The 14,413-nt window shown below is 46.3% G+C and overlaps 1 protein-coding gene across 1 annotated transcript in view; it reads right to left on the bottom strand.

Annotated features, from left to right (window-relative positions):
* The window catches only part of SHISA6 (shisa family member 6), a 245,721-nt gene that overhangs the window by 10,692 nt on the left and 220,616 nt on the right, over positions 1–14,413 (bottom strand). Inside the window, 1 exon segment of the mRNA XM_040580616.1 lies at positions 2,692–2,844. Within this exon segment, the coding sequence (XP_040436550.1) occupies positions 2,692–2,844 (153 nt within the window).

Here is a 14,413-nt window from a genome sequence, read left to right as displayed (position 1 = left end):
AACCCCCAATAATCCATTCGCAAACCCCAGTGTTTAGGTATTACTTCTTCTGGATCGTGTGTTGCCTTTAGCTCCTTCATATGGAATAGGACAATGATGTTGCTGGCATTTGACAAGGGAAGGTCTAGGAGCTGGGTGCCTGTTTTCCTTTGGCTCTGGAGAAGACCATCTATAAGTAATTCTGTGATTCTAGAGGTGCTGAGTATATGCAAGCCCAGTGGGAGCGTGGAGAGCTTAGCACTTTTGGAGCTGAAACTGCTTATTTAGTTAGTCAGACACAGAGTGTGAGGCAGTTGGTTTGACATTTGTCAGGTGCTTTGCAAGAGTGTGCAGGAATTTCCTTCAGGGTTGATGCTGCTGGAAAGAAGTGGGTGAAGGAACCCCACTCCAGCTGATGGCCAAAGACTGACTTGAATGTTCTTAGATTCGTGTTGGCTGTCAGGTATCCTCTGCATGGGGACAGGGATGTTAACTGTCAGGGAAAGCTCAAGAGAGGGACACTGACCATGCCCAGCACATTCTTGAGAACGTTTAATCTTGGTACCTTAACAGAAGCTTATTTTTTTTTTATTTTAGACACATACCTAGGAAATGCAGTGGCAGAGTTCAGTACATAATCCCTTCTGCTGTGATCTACTGAGGGACAGGCTGGACAGGCAGGGGACTGTCCTTTCTCCAGCTGCTGAGCAAAATTTTCTGCACCCAATGGGTCAGACTGCTAAGACATCACTTAGTAAGGTACTGCTCGGTGCACAGATAGCATCGCCTGGTGTGAGTGAATTTATACTCGGTGTGAGTCGGTTAAGCATTGCAGAAGTAGGTAAAGGACAGCACTCAAATCTGACATACATTTCCAGATGTTGGCTGTGGTGGAAGGGGTGGGAATTTCAGTTAGCCATTTGTGGGTTTTTTCTCCTGTTTCAGTGAGATACATCAATATCTTTAACTTGGAGCTCAAGGAGATTTCACTGAGCATCTGCACACAGTAAGTAAAGCAATGAATGTACCACGGACTGGAAGAGGCCCTGACCATCCCCCGCCCAACAAAACAGCCGTTGCTGGTATCCCTGGTGGGCACTTCTCTAACCTGTTCTCAGTGAAGCCAGGACAGAGGCCTCCCAAACCTGGCATAGGACATATGTGCCCCAGGTAACCCCAGGCACTGCAAATCAGTTTCACATGGAACAGCAGGTTTTGGGGTGACCCAGAGGGTACATTTCTTGTTCTGAGAAATTTTCATTTCAATTGAGAAATGAAAATAAATCATCACCTCAAAATGGGGACATTTTAAAGCAGTAATATTACAATGCCATGATTTCAAAGGTTTTCCAATATCAGATAGTATCATTAGAGCTGCTCAAGAACATGAACAGTTCATCACTGGGATGCAGCAAGGGGAGACAGCTTATGGCTGGGAGTGTGAGGTACAAATATTACCAGGGAACAAAGCTCATGGCAGAAGCAGAGTTGTGTACATGGCACACTGAGGTGGGAAGAAGTCAGGCTCCTAGCACAAAATACCTCATCTCAGTTCTCCGACACAGTTAAGTACATGCTTACTTTTAAGCACAATAAATGTATTTGCCTTAATGTTATATATGTACATAAGTCCCACTTTGAAATGCCAAAGAGTGGGCTGAGGTTTTTATGTGCTACATTTCCATTCCATTTTGTCTTCTGAAAAATCTACAGAGATGTCTTATTGATAGTCCAAGGGCTTCCCTGCCACTTAATTTTGTATGTCTCGCTTAGCTGGCTAAATTGGGAATGCAGGTTTTATACAGACTAGGGAAGTAGGATCTGCTCCTCATCCTCACCTCCCTTCAATGAAGCTATTGCAAGTATAAACACCTACGTTATTTCTCTAAATTACGCAGTGTGAATACATGACTGCATCCAGAAAATGCTCATGGAAGCACACACACTACAAACCTAGTGTCAGTCTGGAGAGAGCATTTGCCCACACAAATATCACTTATTTCTTAATCCTACAAAGCTGGCGAGTTTGCCACCAGCAAAGGTGATGGGCTGAAGCATCACAGGAAAGATGGCAGAACAATGCAACACAAAAATATCAAGAAAGGACAGATACTAACTAGTGTGAACAGGGTAGTGAGCAACATGCTGAAGGACCAGAGATGCACCATGGACCAGTGTACAGCACAGGTCAGGACCAGACCCAGACCCCACAGAACGGCAGGTCACAGCACTGCTCAAGGCAGGCAGATGTGCTTCTACCAAAACAGATGCTCCCAACCATTTCAGCAGCTTTCTGTTCACCTGGGTTTGTCACCTGGTTCCAGCTACCACAGAAGATGGTGAAGGTATCTGCCCTGGGTGCTCTGAGGTGAGCTCAGCTGATCTGAGGCAGCCAGCTTGGCTCATGTGGACTCCAGCAGAAAGAAAAAGGATTCTCAGGTGACTCAGGAGCAGATACAAGGCAGAGCAGTGGGAGGCAGCACGGCAGGGAGGTCAGTAAGCGAATAGCCACATGTGCTCTCACAGTAATGAAGTGACTCTTTCTCTATACTCTTCCTCAATGGGAAGCAACAGCCAAAAGAATCATTACTGGAGACACCAACTTGGGCAGTAAAATGACAGAAAAATAAGATGGTTATTGCTTTAACATTGTGCCCACTGCGGCTTATGAGCAAATGAGATACAAAGGAAATGAAATGAGCTGACACCTACTTAGTCTCTTCAGAGAAGAATATTTACTTGGGTTTGTCTTGACGGCAGATTCATACGATGGTGGGAGGTGAGAGAGGTTCTGGAAGGACCGGGAGAAGGACAGGTCATAGGGTTCGGTAGCAGAAGTAAGGATGTTGTTCATTCGTGGCTTGTCTGAAAAAAAACCCAACAAACAGAACAGAGAAAGGCATGTCTTACAGTGTGCACCAAGCTCAGCTGAGAGGCAAGCCCTCCCCCGAGCTCCAGCCGGGAGGAGAGCTGTGTCCGCGTCAGCCTCAGCGACAGGCTGAGGACATAATTCAAACTGGCACCAGCAGATCAGTGAGAAATGGATCCTGTGGCATTGTTTCCTTGTCCACAGCGATGACGGAGAAAAGCAAACTGCTGCCTCGAAAGTGCCTGGACCAGCCAGCTCTCCTCACAGCGGGACGGTGGGGCTGGTGGGCTGTTAGTGCCCTCACTTACCAGGGGGGCTGTGCCACAGCTCTGGGACCACCCCACGGCAGCCTGCATGACTTGGGCAGCATCACCTCCCCTTACCCCAGCGAGATGTGCTTTCCCCACCCCCATAACATACGGGGGTTTTTTAACCAGGGCTGATAATCACATTGCTCTCGCATCATGCCAGATTTCTGTTTAATGCTCTCAACCTGGAGGCTCCTGGCAAAGCCAGCCCATGGCCTCAGGGGTTTTGGTGGGCTCTAGAGATGATTGTGCTTCCCCTGCACACAGAAAAGTGTGAAGGGGAGCTGTGGGGGCATATCTGGGGACGGTCAGAAGACAAGGCAAGGTTTGGAGAGGTTCATGAGCCAGGAAAGGAGGTGCCATCCCTGAGGGGCAGAGGATGCCCTTCTACTTATTTTCCTTTTGTTGGTCACTGGGAGAGTCCCCAGCCAGTGTCAGAACACCCACTGACAGGTTGGCAATGCTGGGGGTGCTGTCAGTGAAGATTAACGTTGAGCCTGGATGTTAAAATTCAGGTCCAGACGATCTGCAGAGCTTTGAAATCTTGGTCCTTTGCTCCAAGCTGGATGGAAAACAGACTTTCATCAGCTCAGCCAAGGGACAGGGCCTGGTTGAATTGCATTTATAACTCCCAGATGTTCAGATATTAAAATAGGCAGATACAGGAGTATTAAAAGGAGCAGAAGCATCAGTTATTAGAAGCAAAGCTAGAACAGACTACAGTGAGCTCTGTGAGAGCTTGCAGCAGTGATGGGATTGCATTAGCTGAGTCAAAAGGCCAAGGAGGTGCCCAGTTCAAGTATGGTCTGAAAACGAAATCATTCGTACCCTCAGCACATGTTGCATTGCTTTTCATGAGCTTCCTCACAACAAAACTCCCTACAGAACAAATCCCAACAGTGCACTCTTTCCCACCTAAGTCCAGGGTATGACCATGAGTGGAGGAGCACTTTCCCCTCTCCTTGAGCACCAGTCTGGCACCAGCATGGGATACCCCAACCTGTGCAACCCCCCACTGCTGCCAGTGCAGCAAAGTCAGGGGGAAGGAAACTGCTCTGTCAGGAACAGGGGCTTTGCATGTCCCAGCAAGCACCTGTGTGCTGTCCTCAGGGCTCAATAGCTGACAGCCAATGTCAGCTGCCCCACAACAGCCCAGCTCTCTGCCAAAGCATCATTTTGTCCCCAGTTCTGAGAAATTATAAGGCACTTTCTTACAGAATTTAGCAATGGTGAAAATTTCCTCTTAACAATGCAATAACCATCTTGGCTAATAAACTCTTCTTTCCTATTGCTTATGTATGTCTCTGCACTCCTGGAATAAGGTTATTGTCTGGCAAAAAAAAAAACATAGCCCCAAGTGAGCATATAGCTAATGTGTCATCTCTCTGAGAACATTATTTTCTTGCTGATGACTTCAATCCATGTCTAATAGACTGACTGCAGGATTAGGAAGTGCATCACATTCATCAGAGTGCTGGAAACAATTGATTAGATATTATCCAGTAAACAGAGACTGTATCAGCATTGAAACTATGTCCCCACTCCTATTTGTGCTTGTGTGGCAAGGACCCTGGGGTAACATCTCTTTGCAAATTTCTCAGCCAGAACCTGTATCTAATCTCCATTTTGCGTGAAGGTTTGGACATGCTGAAATAAGCCCAGTCATATGTATGGAACTTGTGTTCAGTGCCAAAGCAGGAGCATTAATTGACTGCTTGCATGAGGTGTGTGAAATTAAGTGCCACGCATTTATCTGATGGGCTTGTGCAGAATCAGTACATCTTCTTACTGCTTTTTCCGTCCAGTCAGTCAGGAATGATTTTGGCAAATGACAAGTCACCTTGAAATCCACTACCCATCATTCAGCCAAATAAGGGATAAACTGAAATGACCAAAGATAATTTCAGGTGGCTTTTTGCATAATGCAGTTTGAGGGCAAGATCAGAGAACTGAGATTCTAGTAAGGAGAAATATCTTGTGCAATTTATATTCTATGACCAGTTCAGCAGAAGTTTCTTAGTAGTTCTTCACTCCTGCAATATATTTGAGTCATGTTTTTCTCTGGTCTCTCTTATTCTTTATTTTTTTTCTTCCTTTTTTTTTTTTTTAAATTTGGTTTGGTTTGGTTTTGTGGTGTTTGTTGGCTCCTATGGGAAATGAAGGACATAATTAACAGGATGCAAATAATAAGTCTCCCCATTCCCTGCAATACAGCTAAGGTTAGAATTCTGGTTCCCCAGAATTCCCACTCATTCCAGTCCAGCTCTACATTCTGAGCAATGGGAGATGACCACTGGTGGGTAATCTCCTATGGTTACTGGGTTTACCTTTGAAAGTCAGTATTCATCCACATTTTGCTCACTATCATCCTGCAGCCACACACCATTTTATGCTTCTCTGATACATCATGCATTCTGGGCACAATTTGCCAAGTTATTTGCAGAGGACCATGGGGGAAAGGAAGCTCACCCAGTACATGGCACATGCAACAGAGGTGGGAACATCATCCAGCAGTGTCGTTTCTCTTGGTTTCTGAATTGTCTTTGCTACAGCTTCAAAGCAACCATACCTTTTACAGCTAATGCAACACCTTAAATTCTGTCAGTGTGTCTCCAACTCAGCAGGAGAGGGCTCAACTCTGCAGCATTTCCTCATCTTCTGAGCATCAGCGGTTTCACAGTGCTCTGACCAGAGTGCCGTGTTGCTCCTGCCACTGGCAGGGCTGGTAGCATGGCACAGCACTGCCAAAAACTCACTAGGCTGCACAAAGGTGGCACGATAAGCTCAGGAAGGGAGCAGGCACCTCTGTGGAGAAACACTCTTCCTTTGCAGCTCTAATCTCTCTCCTTGGATGCCTACCAAACAAGATCCATGCGTTTCTTTTGCTTCATAAGCCAGAATTGTTGGACCAGTCCAAGCCCTGTTGTATTTCCATGAGAACCAGCGGACCCCTGAGCCAGGCTCAGGAAGGCTCCCCTGCTCCATTCAGACCAGCCTCTTGCACAAACCCTTGGGAAGGGGCCACCCTGGCGCAGAGCTCTGCGCTGAGGAACCGGGAGCACTGCCTGCACCAACACGCTGCCAGAGGAACACGCATCCTGCCAAGTCCTGTGCCCTGAAAAGGAGATATGGCCCGCAGGTGGCATGTCACCTGCATGGGTGCTGGGGGGCTGCAGTTCCCCTGTGCACTGAGGACTGCCATTACAGCTGGCCTCTGAGCGCGAACACAGGTTTGCTCCGTCGCTTTATGCACCCACTCCACTGTTTGGTAATCTATAAAGGAACAAAAGTCCCTCTAAGTCACGAGCGAGCCTCGTTTCGCTGGCTGTGCTTTGCAAACTTTCTGCAAGCACAGGGCTCAGAGGCAGTTTCAGGATTTCTAAAGCTGGAGACTTGTGGAGATTAGACCTCCAGTCTTCTTGAAGTGTCTTGCTCTGCCCCTGTTCTTGGAAGAGAGTTTCTGTTTCAAAGGGTGTTTACACGAGGCGCAGAACCTTTCATGTACAAGGACAGGAGCAGATGATACCCAAGACAAAAAAAAAGTGAATTTATGGCAAAGTTTTAAACAAAGCTCAAGTGGCAAAAGGGATGTGCTCCATATTTGCATATGAGTCTGCACATATGTTGTGTGAATTCTGCAAGACATTTCAACAGATGCCTTTTAAAACATTCACCCAGAGAAAGCAAACAATGTCACCTAGGAGAAGCTGATACAACCAAGCCTTCTGCTGCTCAGCTTCAGCTCAGCATAGCTTCAGTCCTCTGTCAAAGCACACACTGCTCCACCAGCACTGCCTTCTGCTCAGCCATTTGAAGGCTCAGACACAAAGTCTTCTCCAGTTCCGATACAAGCTCTTACACAGGACCACACTCCTCAGAAAAACCTGGCAGTAGCTGATGACATTTGGCAGCTGCCTGTACCAAGACTTTGCACCTCTTGAGCCATCCTGGAAGTGACATACTGTTACAGCAGGCAAAGAACTGATGTTCACAGGCTCAAATTAAGATTTATTACATATACCTTCAATGTTTGTGGGGAGAACTATCTGTGTTTTCACACTTCTTTTGATGTTACAAGCACTGTTATTAATAGTCTTTTGCATCTCTCATGAAGAATCTCAAAGAAGTTTATACGTTTTCAGGTCAGATCCTCCATGGTGTAAATCAGCAGCTCTCCAGTGAATAGCTGCCCTCAATTATATGAGCTGGAGAGGTGGGATTTTAAATTCAGTCAGTGATAAAAAAATGCTGCATAGCAGGATTATGAAGATTAGGTCTTCCAGGGCTCTTGGCTGAGAACTGGCCAGCAATCAGAAGGGGTAAGACGTGAAGAGGATGAGATACACCAGCACGTTGCAAGCTAATGCCCTTAAATGCTACAATATATACACACAACATAATAATGTACCTGAATCATATCACCTTGGGGCTATTAACATGAAGATGCTTCTGAGTACACAAAGTACTTAACTGAATGTAGCATAGCTACACGCTACAGCACAGGGTGGAAGGAATAATGTTGCCAATTAAAATCAAAGGAAAAACTACAGAAAGTAGAATTGCACTTAGCAATCACAGCAGAAGACATGTTCACTTCTTGAGTTTGCTGCCTTTTCATGGGGATGCAGAAAACAACAGGCAGCTCTGGCACCAGAGCAGCCAGCATGTACAACTGTGCAGAACTGGGACTAGGACTAATTCTTGCTCAATTTGAGACCGTGCAATTGAAAACCATCAGGCTGTCAATTCATCCCACCACTGCAAGTGCCTCATGCTCAGAGCTTGCCATTGCATGGAGGGGAAGCTGGTTCAAAAAGGAAGATGCATCTGCATGTTTGGTCCTGGCAGCAGACAAAAAAAGGTAAAGGTAAAGCCAAAAAGCTGCTGAGATAAACAAACCATCCATCCTGAACAGGCCACGTGGGACGGTCTCCTAACAGCCCTTTGGGGCTAGGGTGAGGCACAAGCTCCCAGCAGGCTGAGGGCAGTGCACGGACCCCCCCAGCCTGCCGGGGGAACACAGGGAGCTCCGCACCCATGGCACTTCCAGTAATGTAAATGGCAAACCCCACTTTGTCTGAGCCGTTTTACATGTTCTGATGTTCATGACGCTGTGATTTTGCCTCCAGAACTTTTGGTCTTTCTCACCCGTCTCACATTCAATAGGAATAAAGACGCTGCTTCTCCTTGCTTATGGTTTGAGATCTTCCACTTCTGTAAGAGGAACCTGAGGCCAGTGTCAGAGTTATTTGGCTCGTGTTGGCCCCCTGCTCAACAACTGTATTGCCACAGAGAGAAGCTCCTCAGGCTCCCTTCACAGATGAGGGTGGAGGCACAGTTACACAGCTGAGTTTTACCCCATGAGGTTCAGCATTTTATTTATGGTATGGTAGTCACCTGCTGGCTGGAACATGGGCCATGTCACGGGTGGCAGAACAGTATTTGTCTGCAAGTGAAGGCCCTCATGCTCAGCAGATGGGCTGCACCTCATGCTGAGAGGCTGTTTTAGCCCTGCCATACTGAGACCATGGAAAGAGAGATTCCTTGGTCCAAACTCACAATGTATTTGGTCTAAGAAGCAAAGAGCAGCTTCCTCAGTGCTGAGCACTTTCAGGAAAGCTGCCACTCAAGTCCTTTATCTGTTCTCAGCCACAGGGCTGTTGCCTGCCCTCTACATCACTGAATAAAGGCAGGTCAGCACACATGTCATCAGAGGGTGGTCACGTCACTGTAGCTTAAGCGTGGCCCCCCAAAGCAGCACCTCCCTGCACGCTGGCTCTGCACTGTAGGGCACCCTTAGCAACGTCTCAGGTCAAGACAGGTAAGTGGCGACCCCGAGTCACTAACGACTTTTCTCCAATCTGCTTTGTAATTGTGTAACTGGAGCTGTATTGCAGCACAATAATCTGCGCACTTCACTTTGCAAAGTGGGTGGGCAAAGCAGCTGAATCGCTAGCTGGTATCCCCATCCCAATCCCAAACTGCACAGTCGGAATGCTGGCACGAGGCTGCCCAGTCCTGTCGGGTTTACCTGGTTCATCTCTCTTCCCCCGTTCATTAAAGCCCTGCTGCTTTGCAGGAAGAGCAGTGTACATAATGTATCTATTTGTTCTGTAGGTTATATTCTAGAGATCTGATTATCTTCTAATTTCCTCACATATATTTCTACTGGGGATAAATCTAATTTAAATAGTCCTTAATTGTTATGATTTTGTAAACAGTGTCTTAAACACAATAGACACAAAACTCTCAACAAATTGCTGGAGGAGATGTGACAGTACAGGGAGTCATTTTCATATCTTCTGGGATTGTCCCAAATTGAAGCTTCTGGTCTGATGTTAGAAAATTGATGCAAGAATTATTTCAGCAATATATCCCCCAAAGCCCTATTACTGTGTAGGAAGGAAGATGCCCTGGATTTTTGAAGTGAAGAAAAGAAGGAAATACAAGAAAGAAAAGAGAGCAAAGAAGGAAGAATGAAAAGAAAGAGAAAGGATGGTTGAATAAAAAGAAGAGAAAAAGCAACAAAAGAAAGAAGGAAGGAATATAAGAGAGACACACATGCATACATATGTATCTAGGAATTTGTTTAAAGTTCACATGGGTACAGCTACGAAATGAAATTTGCCTCCATCAGAGCAAGCACAGACATCACCTATGGAAAAACACTTGGCCAAATTAAAAACTTGATGTGAAGCCATTTGTTGCTTATGGTGGTTTGCCACATTTTGTGACATGACTATCAAATGCAATGAACTGACATAAAAGTTATGATATGAACCTCCTGATAACCAACTATATTATTTAGCAATGTTCTTGTTATTTATATAGATTAAAAAATGTTTATACAAAACTCTTTTGGTTAGCATAATTAAATACGCATTAAATATAATGAGATTAAACTTCAGTAGCCATAAAAATAATAAACTTTACAGAAACTGAGCCCAGGCAGTCAACATATATCCCTGTAGCTAATGCTACACTGCCTCAGTTCTGTTTTGTGCCCCTAGTTTCTTTTTTCCCCCCATTTTAATGCTTTTATAAGACAAAAATTTTATGTGCTTATTTTGTATAAAGACTGAATAGCTACGCAAGATAAATTAATGTATCTAAAGATTTGCTTGCGTTTCATATGTAAAACTTGCTTGTGCTTAGAAAGTAGCAACCGTGCGCTCACATTCACCTTTTAAATACAAACCCACATTTCCAAAAAATGCTGTAGAGTTCTTCATTTGCAGCTAAAATCTGCAGCTGATGTAGGACTAAAGTCTAGAGCTAGGGAAACCCACACCATTCTTCTGATTTCAGTGGAAGCGAGGTCTGAAGTCTGTCACTGAAAGCAGAATTTAGGCTGAGGTCTCTAAGGGACTGTAGATAGCTCCGTAATGGGACGTTTCGTGTATCAACACCAGAAGAAAATCGACTAACTTTAAGATGTGGGATACTCAAAGTCTTGCTGGCTAATTCAGAGCCTTCAACAACATCAGAAATAAAATCCTGGTATTGCAGAACACAGGCTGACAGCCTCACTGCCTGTGGTCATTCCCCTTGATCTCCATTGGAATTGCCTTCCCCAGCACATCACATTTTCCCAGAACAGGACAGACATACATTTCGCCCCTCTGCAAATCCTCTGCACCAGCCAGGCAGGGAGGAAAGGGAGACTTTCTTCTCTCTTTCTATTAACTGCGCTGTGAACAGCACTATGCTAATTAAATCATAGCAGCCTGACAGAACAGATTATATATAATCCCACCATTAATTAATAGTTATTCCTTTCTGCAACAGAAGAGTTCAGTGTAATCACACCGGTGATCTCACAGCCACACAAGCACTGTGATGGGCACAAACGCCTTTGCATCCAGAGGCTGCGCAGCAAGAGTGACAACCCCCCAGGGCAGGTTAAAGCAGAGGGTCTGGGGGGCTTTAACCCTGGGAACCTGATGTTGGAGCTGAACCGCTCGGAGAGCTAAGGGCAAATCTGCTTGGTTTTTTTATTTCCCGATTCCTTGTGAGCAATAGGTTGTCCTTATCCCCTTTCATTTGTTTCTTTGCAGGTAAAAAACTGCCCCAGCAACACGAGGGCGCACTGGCATGCGGTGCCGATGGACATCGTGTGTGCTGCTGGAGGGGCCGCGGCAGTGGCATCCGCAGGGAGCAGGACACGGGCAGCGTCGGTCCATGGGAACAGCCGTTCACCATCCTCTGCATTTCTCAGCTGAACAAAGACAGCGCTGCTGCCAGGGGTGCAGCGAGGTGCCCCCAGAACGCTGCCTGGTGGAACGGCTGCCCCACTGCGAACCCCAATCACTCCCGCACACTACGGTCCTGTTAGGATTCCCAAAACCTTTGGGGAAATGAATGGTTTGGTGCCATTTGCTTACATTTTGCAAAAGACTAGCCAGTACAGGAAGGGGAAAGGGGGGCACAGGGAACTTGGCTTCCATCCCTCCGCCACGAGGAGGTCTCCTGCGGAGCCCTGAGCCCCACGTCTGCCACAGGCAGGTTGTAGAAAGCCTCTGCTGCCCAGCACTGGGTTATACGAGTTTGGAGACTCATTGTAAGGGGAATTATAGGAGAAGGTAAGAAACTGGTGAAGTTCCTATGACAGTAGGAGATAGGAGAGAGATCACAAGTCCAGAGCAGCTGAGCTCTCATCCCGACAGCTATTCCAGTTTTCAACAGCTCACACTTCCCTTCACATATACCATGCCAAGTGCATCCCTGCTGGATGGGGCAGATCTCAGGGATACTGTAGGGAGCTCCTCCCAGCAGGGAAGGGATTCTCTGGCTGTTTGGGCTGAAGTGTTTGTTTGGTGGCATGCCACCTACAGCCACTGCCCTGCTTGCTCTGTGCTGGTAGCCTGAAAACCTTTTCTTGCTTGTTTTATGTCAGTTAAGAGTGAGCTGAACTCAGGCCACATGCAACACAGGGCATGCCTTGAGCCTCACACTCGCTTCCTTCCCTCTTCTGCTCCTTTCAGGTGGCGTCACTGCATGGTGGGTGCTAGAGATAGGTTAAGGGACAGAGTTCATGAACGTGGTGTTCAGAAAGGCAACCCCCATCCACCTACAAATTTGCATGATCACACAGAAAATGCAGTCCATGTCCTACCAAGGAAGGGAATTAAACTAAATCTGTGGTGTTGCTGAACTATCTCAGAATTTCAGCAGTACTATGCATGCAGCAAGCTCTTTTGGTGCCTTATTTTAAAGGTCCAAATATCTTTTAGACTCACCAAGCAATGGCTCACCAGCAACAGCACAAATGAATATCACGAACAAAAGTGTCCATGGCCATATGGATAACTTAGGAATAAAATATAACTCGGAATTGTGCGGTTATTTGTAGTCAGATCATTCAAGTCACTTTGTACAACTACTGAGAGAAAGTAAATGCAAGAAACGAGTGGAGAAAAAAAGTGAAAGTTTCTAATCCAGACTGTGAATGTATCTGCTTTGATTTTGGTCTTTCAAGTACATTAAAATGAAAAGCATCTGTGAGGGCCAGAAGGAAGTTTAACTGTTTTAGCACATGTTGTTACCTTGAGTTACTCGGTGCAATAGGGACCCGATGACGGAGCTACGTTAAAACGTCTGGGCAGCGACACGGGTAAACGGGACCCACCTGGCTCTGCTGGGGCAGCTCTCAGAGCCCAGCACGTGCTACATTTGAACAAGTAGTAACACCGGAGAGAAGACGATGCAATTACAAACCCTCTTACTCCATCTTTTTCTTCTCTTTTTCTCAGGAAGGTAAAAAAGGAAACAAAATAAGTCGTCTAAAGATCATTTGAGGCTGTCAATTCAGGTTCAGTAAATACTCCCGCGTTACTGCCAGGTTTAAAGCTGACGTTATTTCTCCTGTGTTTTTTGGGAGACAGAAAAAAAAACAACCCACCCTAATAACGTAGTCTTAAAACTTAAAATAACTTGCAGGCCATGGAGCTGCCTGACCCACCCTCCAGGAAGCAGAAACACCAAAGGTTTCAGGTGACCTTTTCAAGGGCATTTGTTCTTCCACCCTTTTCTGCAGCCAAGCAGCACAAAAATCTCTGTACAAGGGCACAAATGCACAATAATCAATTCCAGAATAGTTATCAGGATGAAGTTGCAGAATTAAAAACAAAAGCCAGAACAAAAAGAATAACAAAGACGACAGAGATTCAGAGCTGCAAGACGTGTATATTAAGATGATATTTGCCCATCACTTACTGGCTCCCCAGCAGAAGGAAGGTTCCAGCTGCAAATGCTGGAAGAATATATCACATTCAAAGGGTAAAAGGGTGGAGGGAAGAACAAGGACAAGACCAAGACAAGGGACCAGCAGATGGGAGAAGAAAGCAGAGACCTGAGGGTTCACTCAGAGGTTGGACAGAGATGGGGGGACCACTGATTTGGGTGGCAGTGACTGGTCTGGATTTGAGTGGAGCCAGGAAGCTGCAGGTGATCTGACCGGGGTCTGTGATTGCCAGGATGCAGGGAGGGAGATGCTGCCACCCTCTGCTGCCAGTCTGAGGCCAAGGAAACCAAAAGGAGGTAGGAGCTAGGGCAGAGGAGGGCTGGGAGGCCAGGGCTGAGCAGAGAGGGGCAGGGTTTCTGGCCATGGAGGAAGTGAAGAAACATCTACAGGCTGGGATAAGATGGTGGAGACAAAGGGAAAGGAAAAGGAGTATCTTCAAATAGTGTCTGAACTCTTGAAACTGGCTAAAGATTGACATGGGGCATCCCCAAGTTTGTTAGGTCAGGAGGACTGGATAGAGAGATGCCAATAAACATGCTGAACCACGTGCAGAGGTAAGACAAATGAAAATCATGAAAATCATGGTTTCTTCAGAGCTCAGCAAGAGCACAGAAGGGGTATTGACACTTAGGATGCTGTCTGGGTGCAAAGACCAGACCCAGGGAAGCTCTGGAGGAACTCTGGAAGGGCTGCTCTCACCCTTTGGAGGGATGGGCAGACAGGTTATGTGGTGGTGACAGGCTGCCCCAGGCATCTCCCGAGGTGTCACTTCTGAGGTTACGGGAATAAGTTAGTGCTGGTCCACCCCGTGCTGGGTTTAGGGACATGAAAGGTGCTCTGGGTTTCATAACTTCCTTGGGTCAGAGAAACATCACGTTTCCATAGTAAAATAAAGGGGATTTGGAAGGATGTGAGAGCAACCCCTGGAACTGGTTGAGAAAGAGGTGCTTCTGTTTATGAAAGTGGGCAGATGGAGTCCTGAATCGCTTTGTGGTCTTTACCTATCCTGCATAT

The sequence above is a fragment of the Falco naumanni genome, chromosome 1 (genome assembly GCF_017639655.2).
Source record: "Falco naumanni isolate bFalNau1 chromosome 1, bFalNau1.pat, whole genome shotgun sequence".
Classification (NCBI taxonomy): Eukaryota; Metazoa; Chordata; class Aves; order Falconiformes; family Falconidae; genus Falco; species Falco naumanni.
Note: the sequence above shows the minus strand (reverse complement) of the source record. Positions and strands in the feature narration are given on the sequence as shown.